General features: G+C 44.2%; 1 protein-coding gene across 1 annotated transcript in view; it reads right to left on the bottom strand.

Moving 5' to 3' along the window:
• Window positions 1-514: 514 nt before the first annotated feature.
• The window catches only part of b3gnt2b (UDP-GlcNAc:betaGal beta-1,3-N-acetylglucosaminyltransferase 2b), a 35,776-nt gene continuing 24,197 nt past the window's right edge, over window positions 515-12,093 (bottom strand). The window contains exons 3-5 of the mRNA XM_090217693.1: window positions 11,366-11,515; window positions 5,024-5,578; window positions 515-2,436 (exon numbers count right to left, since the gene is read on the bottom strand). Coding sequence (XP_090073819.1) covers window positions 1,870-2,436; window positions 5,024-5,578; window positions 11,366-11,482 — 1,239 coding nt within the window. The 5' untranslated portion in view covers window positions 11,483-11,515 and the 3' untranslated portion in view covers window positions 515-1,869. The remainder of the gene's footprint in view (window positions 2,437-5,023; window positions 5,579-11,365; window positions 11,516-12,093) is intronic.

Below are 12,093 nucleotides of genomic sequence, written 5' to 3' on the forward strand. Positions count from 1 at the left end.
ACACACAGTGTTAAAGAGTTATCATTAAGGTCCATCAGTCAGATCTCTTCAGACTGGGAAACGTGTCTGAAAGCTCTTTGTGCAGTCAGACACACAGTGTTAAAGAGTTATCATTAAGGTCCATCAGTCAGATCTCTTCAGACTGGGAAACGTGTCTGAAAGCTCTTTGTGCAGTCAGACACACAGTGTTAAAGAGTTATCATTAAGGTCCATCAGTCAGATCTCTTCAGACTGGGAAACGTGTCTGAAAGCTCTTTGTGCAGTCAGACACACAGTGTTAAAGAGTTATCATTAAGGTCCATCAGTCAGATCTCTTCAGACTGGGAAACGTGTCTGAAAGCTCTTTGTGCAGTCAGACACACAGTGATAAAGAGTTATCATTAAGGTCCATCAGTCAGATCTCTTCAGACTGGGAAACGTGTCTGAAAGCTCTTTGTGCAGTCAGACACACAGTGTTAAAGAGTTATCATTAAGGTCCATCAGTCAGATCTCTTCAGACTGGGAAACGTGTCTGTTTTTAAAGTTGAACATGTGATCTTTTTTTATTAGATTTATTTTCTCCAAGTTACATTCTCCAAGAGGGACTCATTTCGTGGAACGACCAAACATCTTTATCTAGCACGGCCCAGACCAGCTGAGCACTCATCCATTAGCCTGGTTCCAGATCAGTCTTGTGCCAACTCTTACGGTCATTTTCAGACCAAAACAGATCTGGGATCAGACTCCTCTGTCTCCAACTCCTCATAATACAACATGGTACAGACTCTTTGTGCTGTCAGACACACAGCGGGGAATCATGAAAGATCCATCAGACTTGACCATCATAACGCCATGACGACCATTTAGAAAGCTCAGAGACACGGTGACCATCATAACGCCATGACGACCATTTAGAAAGCTCAGAGACATGTTGACCATCATAACGCCATGACGACCATTTTGAAAGCTCAGACACGTTGACCATCATAACGCCATGACGACCATTTAGAAAGCTCAGACATGTTGACCATCATTACACCATGACGACCATTTAGACAGCTCAGAGACACGTTGACCATCATAACGCCATGACGACCATTTAGAAAGCTCAGACACGTTGACCATCATAATGCCATGACGACCATTTAGAAAGCTCAGAGACACGTTGACCATCATAACACCATGACGACCATTTAGAAAGCTCAGAGACACGTTGACCATCATAACGCCATGACGACCATTTAGAAAGCTCAGAGACACGTTGACCATCATAACACCATGACGACCATTTAGAAAGCTCAGACACGTTGACCATCATAACGCCATGACGACCATTTAGAAAGCTCAGAGACACGTTGACCATCATAACGCCATGACGACCATTTAGACAGCTCAGAGACACGTTGGTCTGCCATCGTACCGCCATCACAGTCACGCCCTCTTTATCTTGGGATTCAAAACCTGAAATGTTCATCCAAGATTCAACTTTGAAGACGGTTAACTAGCATCAACAAACATGATAATAACAACATTAAAGCTGCCAATGTTCGACTGATCCTCCAAGAGTAATAATCCTTCCCTAAAAAAATTAAATAAAAAAAAGTCTCAAAATTGTGTCTGACCTTTAGAATGTAACAACCCTACCAAGTGTCACAAAACAGTGGCCACTGACCTCTCACAGAGTTACTATAACAACCAGCATAACAAAATGGCCGCCTGTCGTGGTGTCTGGTCCAGGCAGTTACCGACAGTTTAAGTCTTCCCTGGTTACTGACAGCTCAAATAAAAAATGGCCACCGACACCTGTTGTCCCCGGTTTCTGAAGTCAAAATGGCCACCGACACCTGTTGTCCCCGGTTTCTGAAGTCAAAATGGAGACAGGCTGGGAAGTTACTGACAGGTCAAGTTGGGGTCATTGAGCCAGGCCCAGATCTGGATCATCTCCTGCGGTGTCCGGCTGTGTACCAGCATCAGACCCTTATAGGCACACGGGTTCCTCCTGTACTTCTCCTCAATGTCAAACGTCTTGAAGCCTTTGTGTTTCTCCGGCCCCAGCCCCAGCTTCCTCAGACACATCCCTGTGTAAACGTCGTCGATGGGGTAGAGAGGTACGTGCTGCGAGGCTCCGTGCAGCCGTCTGGCCAGGTCCCCGGAGTACAGATACCCCCCTCCGCCCGCGTATGGCGGGTACTTGCCAACGAACAAACTCTCTGGGATGAAGTACTTGACCTTTTTATCCCTGTTTGGCCCCGCGTTGGTGATCACATCCCCTACAAACAGGTCCCTTGCCCGGGGCCCCGAGAGGCCCTTGAGGAAGGCCAGGATCCTCAACGTATTGACAAAGACGTCATCGTCCCCTTTAAAGACGAACTGAGCTCCAGGGCAGCGTGTGGTCATCCAGTCCAGGAAGAGCACCTCCTTGACGGTCAGGTTGAAGAACGAGTCCCGGTAGTCCCACTGGGGGTAGAGTTAAAACTATTATTATACAACAAAAAAATACTACATATAGATTTGAGTATTTTGTTCATTATTCCACTGTTTATCCCATTTTATATGTCAGCATACTAAGAGTCTGAGTATCTCTGTGTCACACCAATACTGCAACATTGGACAAGACATACAGTTGAAGTCAGAATTTCACATACACTTAGGTTGGAGTTTTTCAAATTTCTTGTTAACAAAATATAGTTTTGGCGTTTAGGACATTACATTGTGCATGACAAGTAATTTTTACAACAATTGTTTACAGACAGATTATTTCACTGTATCACAACTCCAGTAGGTCAAGCATACACTAAGTTGACTGTGCCTTTAAACAGCTCGGAAAATTCCAGAAAATTATGTCATGGCTTTAGAAGCTTCTGATAAGCGAATTGACACAATTTGAGTCAATTGAAAGGTGTACCTGAAATCAGCCAAGACCTCAGAAAAAAAATTGTAGACCTCCACAAGTCTGGTTCATCCTTGGGATCAATTTCCAAATGCCTGAAGGTACCACGTTCATCTGTACAAACAATAGTACGCAAGTATCAACACCATGGGACCACGCAGCCGTCATACCGCTCAGGAAGGAGACGTGTTCTGTCTCCTAGAGATGAACGTACTTAGGTGCGAAAAGTGCAAATCAATCACAGAACAGCAAAGAACTGTCCTATATCGACACAACCTGAAAGGACACTCCGCAAGGAAGAAGCCACTGCTCCAAAACCGCCATAAAAAAGCCAGACTACGGTTTGCAACTGCACATGGGGACAAAGATCGTACTTTTTTGGAGAAATGTCCTCTGGTCTGATGAAACAAAAAAATTGTGGGCAGAACTGAAAAACCATGTGCGACCAAAGAGGCCTACAAACCTGACTCAGTTACACCAGCTCTGTCAGGAGGAATGGGCCAACATTCACCCAACTTATTGTGGGAAGCGTGTGGAAGGCTCCCCGAAGCGTTCGACCCAAGTTAAACAAATTAAAAAGGCAACGCTACCAACTAATTGCATGTATGTAAACTTCTGACCCACTGGGAATGTGATGAAAGAAATAAAAGCTGAAATAAATAATTCACTCTACTATTATTCTGACATTTAACATTCTTAAAATAAAGTGGTGATCCTAACTGACCTTAGACAGAGCATTTTTACCATGATTAAATGTCAGGAATTGTGAAAAACTGAGTTTAAATGTATTTGGCCAAGGTGTATGTAAACATCTGACTTCCAACTGTATTACAGATCAAAACCAACATTGTGGACCACTCAGTGAGTTCAAAAGACACCATACAACATCACCACACAAATACGATATTATATTTAAAAACACCCCCCTTGTCGATTGATGAACCGGTGTGTCAATCTAAGTAACATAATAACATAAACCCCCATCTACCCGTTTCAGGTAGAGATCTGGGGTTAAAAATGTAAAAAGATAACATCATTTCCTGAGCCGTCTTATAGCTCCTTGATATGGGACTGACACTTCAAAACCGTGTTCGTTATGATTTGTTCTTTGACCGTCTTCTCTGGCATTTATGAATGTGTTATAGGATTTCGTAGTAAAAGGACAAATTCAATATGTTATCAAATCATTTTTAAAATATATATATTTTTAGAACCTAAAGGGGTCCTAAAATAAAAAAAACTAATAGCTAAATGATCCACGGTTTGACCAACTTAAAACAATTCTATGTCAGCTTATAACCCCCACCCCCTCCCAACATTTTAGGGTGTTTTCCCATAAAGTCCCCTTTAAAATAACCAATCTCAGTCCTCTTTAAAATAACCAATCTCAGTCCTCTTTAAAATAACCAATCTCAGTCCTCTTTAAAATAACCAATCTCAGTCCTCTTTAAAATAACCAATCTCAGTCCTCTTTAAAATAAAAATATATAATATATATATATATATAATAAAAAAGGCTGAAGAAAAACTAAAGCCTCCGTTGTCTTTTTAGTCACACTGCCCTGGGAAATAAATGGCACAATTTAAATTTGATCAAGCACACCTGTTAATTGAAATGCATTCCAGGTGGCTACCTCATGAAACTGGTTGAGAGAATCCCAAGAGTGTGCAAAGCTGTCATCAAGGCAAAGGGTGGCTTCTTTGAAGAATCTCAAATATATTTTGAGATGTTAAACACTTTTTTGGTTACTACATGATTCCATATGTGTTATTTCATAGTTTTGATGTCGTCAATATTATTCTACAATGTAGAAAATAGGAAAAGTAAATAAAAACCCTGGAATGAGTAGGTGTTCCCAAACTTTTGACATGTATATTAACGTGTCTATTATTGACACCCCGAGGACATTAACGTGTCTATTATTGACACCCCGAGGACATTAACGTGTCTATTATTGACACCCCGAGGACATTAACGTGTCTATTATTGACACCTAGAGGACATTAACGTGTCTATTATTGACACCCTGAGGACATTAACGTGTCTATTATTGACACCCCGAGGACATTAACGTGTCTATTATTGACACCTAGAGGACATTAACGTGTCTATTATTGACACCCTGAGGACATTAACGTGTATTCTCTTGATACCTGCAGGATGTCGCGGTGGTGAGTGTTCTCATAGCGCAGCATCTCCGACAGATCTGGGTGGTGGTCCACGGCCGTGGTGTTGCCGAGCAGGAACACCGTGACAACCGTCCGGTTGGCGAGGACGCCGGCTTGACCCCACGACTGGCGGATGGCCTGGCGGCGGTCAAAGTGAGGAGCGAGGGATTTGACGGCCAGTAGGAGGAAGGGCGGCTCCCCTCTCCGGGTCTTTTGGCAGACGTGAGGCTGGTCCACCACTAGAGGGTACGACCGACAGCGCATGTAGAGCAGGAAGTCTTTAAAACGAGGAGGTAGGGAATTGTAGTCTTTCACGTGAGTGGTGACTCTGTAGTCCGGTTGGCAGGGGTCAGGGTTCAGCCCCGTGTCGTTGAGCCAATCAGGGACAGGTCTGACATCATCATCATCATCGCTAGTGTTGTTACTATTGGAGGAGGCGAGGATGGGGTTGTGTTGGAGGTCCAGTCTCTGTTGCTGGCGGTTCCAGTAGGCCTGACTAGGAGCCAGTTTGGACCAGAATCGCTTGGAGGGGACAAGGACCTTGAATGGAGGAAGGAAGGACGACATTAATAAATAAATTGAGTATCCTAAACCGAGAACAACAAAACATACCTTTAAAAAAAAAAAAGAGGATTAAAAAAGACAATTCAACACTGATTTAACACAAAGATGATTCAACACTGATTTAACACAAAGATGATTCAACACTGATTTAACACAAAGACAATTCAACACTGATTTAACAAAGACAATTCAACACTGATTTAACACAGACAATTCAACACTGATTTAACACAAAGACAATTCAACACTGATTTAACAAAGACAATTCAACACTGATTTAACACAGACAATTCAACACTGATTTAACACAAAGATGATTCAACACTGATTTAACACAGACAATTCAACACTGATTTAACAAAGACAATTCAACACTGATTTAACACAGACAATTCAACACTGATTTAACACAAAGATGATTCAACACTGATTTAACACAAAGACAATTCAACACTGATTTAACAAAGACAATTCAACACTGATTTAACACAGACAATTCAACACTGATTTAACACAAAGATGATTCAACACTGATTTAACACAGACAATTCAACACTGATTTAACACAAAGATGATTCAACACTGATTTAACACAAAGACAATTCAACACTGATTTAACACAAAGATGATTCAACACTGATTTAACACAAAGACAATTCAACACTGATTTAACACAAAGACAATTCAACACAGACAATTCAACACTGATTTAACACAAAGACAATTCAACACTGATTTAACACAAAGACAATTCAACACTGATTTAACACAAAGACAATTCAACACTGATTTAACACAAAGACAATTCAACACTGATTTAACACAAAGACAATTCAACACTGATTTAACACAAAGACAATTCAACACTGATTTAACACAAAGACAATTCAACACTGATTTAACACAAAGACAATTCAACACTGATTTAACACAAAGACTATTCAACACTGATTTAACACAAAGACAATTCAACACTGATTTAACACAAAGACAATTCAACACTGATTTAACACAAAGACAATTCAACACTGATTTAACACAAAGACAATTCAACACTGATTTATCACAAAGACAATTCAACACTGATTTAACACAAAGACAATTCAACACTGATTTAACACAAAGACAATTCAACACTGATTTAACACAAAGACAATTCAACACTGATTTAACACAAAGACAATTCAACACTGATTTAACACAAAGACAATTCAACACTGATTTATCACAAAGACAATTCAACACTGATTTATCACAAAGACAATTCAACACTGATTTAACACAAAGACAATTCAACACTGATTTAACACAAAGACAATTCAACACTGATTTAACACAAAGACAATGCAACACTGATTTAACACAAAGACAATTCAACACTGATTTAACACAAAGACAATTCAACACTGATTTAACACAAAGACAATTCAACACTGATTTATCACAAAGACAATTCAACACTGATTTAACACAAAGACAATTCAACACTGATTTATCACAAAGACAATTCAACACTGATTTATCACAAAGACAATTCAACACTGATTTATCACAAAGACAATTCAACACTGATTTAACACAAAGACAATTCAACACTGATTTATCACAAAGACAATTCAACACTGATTTAACACAAAGACAATTCAACACTGATTTATCACAAAGACAATTCAACACAGACAATTCAACACTGATTTAACACAAAGACAATTCAACACTGATTTATCACAAAGACAATTCAACACTGATTTATCACAAAGACAATTCAACACTGATTTAACACAAAGATGATTCAACACGTTTCAACAATTAAAGCCCTGTGCAGTCTTTTTAATTTAATATTTAAAATCACAGTAGGTTTAATAAATCACGGTTCATTTCTGGAAAATAACTCCAAATATATTTTATTATTTATTTCCCCCCGAGCCTCCTCTTGCTAGGGGAATGCTGAGTCTGATCGTGTGGGCGTGTCCTTCAAAGGAGGAGGATACATATGCAAATAAGAGATGACTGGTCATAGGTCAGAATAATCAGATCAGATTGTGATGTCATGCTGATGGCCAAAAACTCCATCCCACCTGAACATGCAAAAACAATCCAAGCGTTTAAATTGACAAGCTTTTACACTAAAAGGGCTTTATCATCATTTTTACAATTTCAGTGTTACTTCATCCTCCAAGTGAAACATGGTTTGTGTGGAAATATTATTAAAAACACAGAAAAGTCAACAGGCCCCGACTTATTCGCAAAGCGTAGAATCAGTTCGGTCTTTTAGACGAGTGGTTTTCAGACCTCACCTCAGGGACTCCCAGCCATTCCATCACAGGAGGTTGGTGGCACCTGAATTGGGGAGGACAGGCTCCTGGTAACGGCTGGAGCGGAATGATATCAAATACATGGTTTCCAAGTGTTTGATGCCATTCCATTTGCTCCATCCCAGCCATTAGTATGAGCCATCCTCCCCTCAGCAGCCTCCACTGCATTCCACGTATGATTGTGTCTAGACTTGACACTTAGATGTGACTTCTGCTATCAGAACACAAGGATCACATTGAAAAGACGGGTCTAAACGAATGGTTTTGTGGTCTGACTGTGTTCCGATCTGGCTGACCACTTCAGGAGGTTTTGGACGTTGTTACGTACGTTGGAGGAGGGAACGCAACACCCTGCTACATCTCAGCCCCTAGCAACACCCTGCTACATCTCAGCTCCCAGTGGAGTGAAACACAACACCCTGCTACATCTCAGCTCCCAGTGGAGTGAAACACAACACCCTGCTACATCTCAGCCCCCAGTGGAGTGAAACACAACACCCTGCTACATCTCAGCCCCCAGTGGAGTGAAACACAACACCCTGCTACATCTCAGCCCCCAGTGGAGTGAAACACAACACCCTGCTACATCTCAGCTCCCAGTGGAGTGAAACACAACACCCTGCTACATCTCAGCCCCCAGTGGAGTGAAACACAACACCCTGCTACATCTCAGCTCCCAGTGGAGTGAAATACAACACCCTGCTACATCTCAGCTCCCAGTGGAGTGAAACAACACCCTGCTACATCTCAGCTCCCAGTGGAGTGAAACACAACACCCTGCTACATCTCAGCCCCCAGTGGAGTGAAACACAACACCCTGCTACATCTCAGCCCCCAGTGGAGTGAAACACAACACCCTGCTACATCTCAGCCCCCAGTGGAGTGAAACACAACACCCTGCTACATCTCTGCCCCCAGTGGAGTGAAACACAACACCCTGCTACAGCTCAGCTCCCAGTGGAGTGAAACACAACACCCTGCTACATCTCAGCCCCCAGTGGAGTGAAACACAACACCCTGCTACATCTCTGCCCCCAGTGGAGTGAAACACAACACCCTGCTACAGCTCAGCTCCCAGTGGAGTGAAACACAACACCCTGCTACATCTCAGCTCCCAGTGGAGTGAAACACAACACCCTGCTACATCTCAGCTCCCAGTGGAGTGAAACACAACACCCTGCTACATCTCAGCTCCCAGTGGAGTGAAACAACACCCTGCTACATCTCAGCTCCCAGTGGAGTGAAACAACACCCTGCTACATCTCAGCTCCCAGTGGAGTGAAACAACACCCTGCTACATCTCAGCTCCCAGTGGAGTGAAACAACACCCTGCTACATCTCAGCTCCCAGTGGAGTGAAACACAACACCCTGCTACATCTCAGCCCCCAGTGGAGTGAAACACAACACCCTGCTACATCTCAGCTCCCAGTGGAGGGAAACAACACCCTGCTACATCTCAGCTCCCAGTGGAGTGAAACACAACACCCTGCTACATCTCAGCTCCCAGTGGAGTGAAACACAACACCCTGCTACATCTCAGCTCCCAGTGGAGGGAAACAACACCCTGCTACATCTCAGCTCCCAGTGGAGGGAAACAACACCCTGCTACATCTCAGCCCCCAGTGGAGGGAAACACCCTGCTACATCTCAGCTCCCAGTGGAGTGAAACACAACACCCTGCTACATCTCAGCTCCCGTGGAGTGAAACACAACACCCTGCTACATCTCAGCTCCCAGTGGAGTGAAACAGTATGGTACCTCCCAGCCCCCAGTGGAGGGTAACAGTATGGTGATCGGAGGTGCAGGGAAGGACGACAGAGGCAGAGAAAAACACTTTACAGGGAATTTATTCTTCCTTTACAAGGTAAGGTGGGGAAAAGGGGCTGGACGGAACCAAAGCAAAGAAAGTTAAAAGTTAGAGTCCCCGCCTCTGACCCCGCCTCCCCACCTCTGACCCCACCTCCCCACCTCTGACCCCGCCTCCCCACCTCTGACCTAACCTTCAGCACCGGCTGGCGCGCTAACCAGAATACAGGTGGTGGTCCACCCAGGTCTTACCTCGTGTGCATAGACAGATTCAATACTACAGGTCACGTATGCCCGCAGGCCTCTTGCCTAAACGTTCCCAAGGTGCCCTCCCCCCCGGCAACAAATGAAACAGAAAAATTACTAATACTTTAAGTGAACAATTTCAATAACTAAAACCACTAAGTCGTATTGGCAGACACAGACCCCGGAAGGAGTGGCTACAAAATAATATCCACACAACGTTTACTGACCGCCACATCAATCAACACAGGACATAAAGAGAAGCTGTTTTTCCCTGACCAAGGAACACGGGCTTTTATCAAGCTGGAGAAGGAGTTGGTGATTGGAGAGACAAGCTGTATCCCCTGACGAGAGGGAGGGGTCAGAGCTCAATCCACCATGGGGCTGACCGATCAGCTGCTTAGAATCCAGGAAGCCATTTCCTCAAATGAATATACAAACTCACAACACAGAAACTGGGGAACGTAACAGACCAAGGCTACTGAAAGCGCGTACAGTGGGCTCTGTTGGTAGAAGGCATAGTGGAAATGGAATATAGAGCAGGAAAAGGGGATTGTGACACACTGTGACCCCGGTAGACACATTTACACCTGGATACATGATGTGTCCAGAACTCTCTGATCAGAATACTAAAGCTGCATGAACTGTCAAGTCTAGACACCTCCAGTCATCAGTTAATCATCAAGCCCTTGATTAGTGTGAATCAGGACAGATGGTTCAGTGATACAAAAACATTGTGAGACTTCTGGGGGTCCCCGAGGAGAGGTTAGAGAAGCAGTTCTACATCACAATGAATATTGTCCTGTCACCTCCCCCCCACCGTTTGTCCTCACCTTGTGGTGCCCCCTCTTCACCTTGTGTCCCTTGTCCTGTCCCCTCCTCACCTTGTCCTGTCCCCTCCTCACCTTGTCCTGTCCCCTCCTCACCTTGTCCTGTCCCCTCCTCACCTTGTCCTGTCCCCTCCTCACCTTGTCCTGTCCCCTCCTCACCTTGTCCTGTCCCCTCCACACCTTGTCCTGTCCCCTCCTCACCTTGTCCTGTCCCCTCCACACCTTGTCCTGTCCCCTCACACCTTGTCCTGTCCCCTCACACCTTGTCCTGTCCCCTCACACCTTGTCCTGTCCCCTCACACCTTGTCCTGTCCCCTCACACCTTGTCCTGTCCCCTCTCACCTTGTCCTGTCCCCTCTCACCTTGTCCTGTCCCCTCTCACCTTGTCCTGTCCCCTCTCACCTTGTCGTGTCTCTTGTCCTGTCCTCCTCCTCACCTTGTCGTGTCTCTTGTCCTGTCCTCCTCCTCACCTTGTTGTGTCTCTTGTCCTGTCCCCTCCTCACCTTGTTGTGTCTCTTGTCCTGTCCCCTCCTCACCTTGTTGCGTCTCTTGTCCTGTCCCAACTCACCTTGTTGTGTCCCTTGTCCTGTCCTCCTCCTCCTCCGTGGAACACTAGGATGAAGATGAAGAGATTGACCGTCATCAACGTCACCAGAAACTTCAGCTTCCTCCTCAGGCCCGCCATGACCTCTAGCTACGACCTCTGATCTCCAGCCACCTAGAGGGAGGGAGAGGAGAGATAGACGGGGGAGAGGAGAGAGAGAGAGAGAGAGAGATAGACGAGGGAGAGGAGAGAGAGAGAGAGAGAGAGAGAGAGAGATAGACGAGGGAGAGGAGAGAGAGAGACGAGGGAGAGGGGAGAGATGAGGGGACACATTCAAGTTAGTTTATTTGTCATATGCACAATGCAACAAAATGCTTTACACACAAATGAGTGGTCAACTAGCCTAGTGGTTAGAGTGTAGGGACGGCAGGTAGCCTAGTGGTTAGAGTGTAGGGACGGCAGGTAGCCTAGTGGTTAGAGTGTAGGGACGGCAGGTAGCCTAGTCTGTAGGGACGGCAGGGTAGCCTAGAGGTTAGAGAGTTGGACTAGTAACCGAAAGTTTGCCAGTTCAAATCCCCAAGCTGACAAGGTACAAATCTGTCATTATGCCCCTGAACAACCCACTGTTCCTAGACCAGTTAACCCACTGTTCCTAGACCAGTTAACCCACTGTTCCTAGACCAGTTCACTGTTCCTAGACCAGTTAATCCACTGTTCCAAGGCAGTCATTGAAAATAAGAATTTGTTCTTAA

This window comes from Oncorhynchus mykiss, chromosome 23 (genome assembly GCF_057628025.1).
Source record: "Oncorhynchus mykiss isolate SJ-2025 chromosome 23, ASM5762802v1, whole genome shotgun sequence".
Taxonomy (NCBI): Eukaryota; Metazoa; Chordata; class Actinopteri; order Salmoniformes; family Salmonidae; genus Oncorhynchus; species Oncorhynchus mykiss.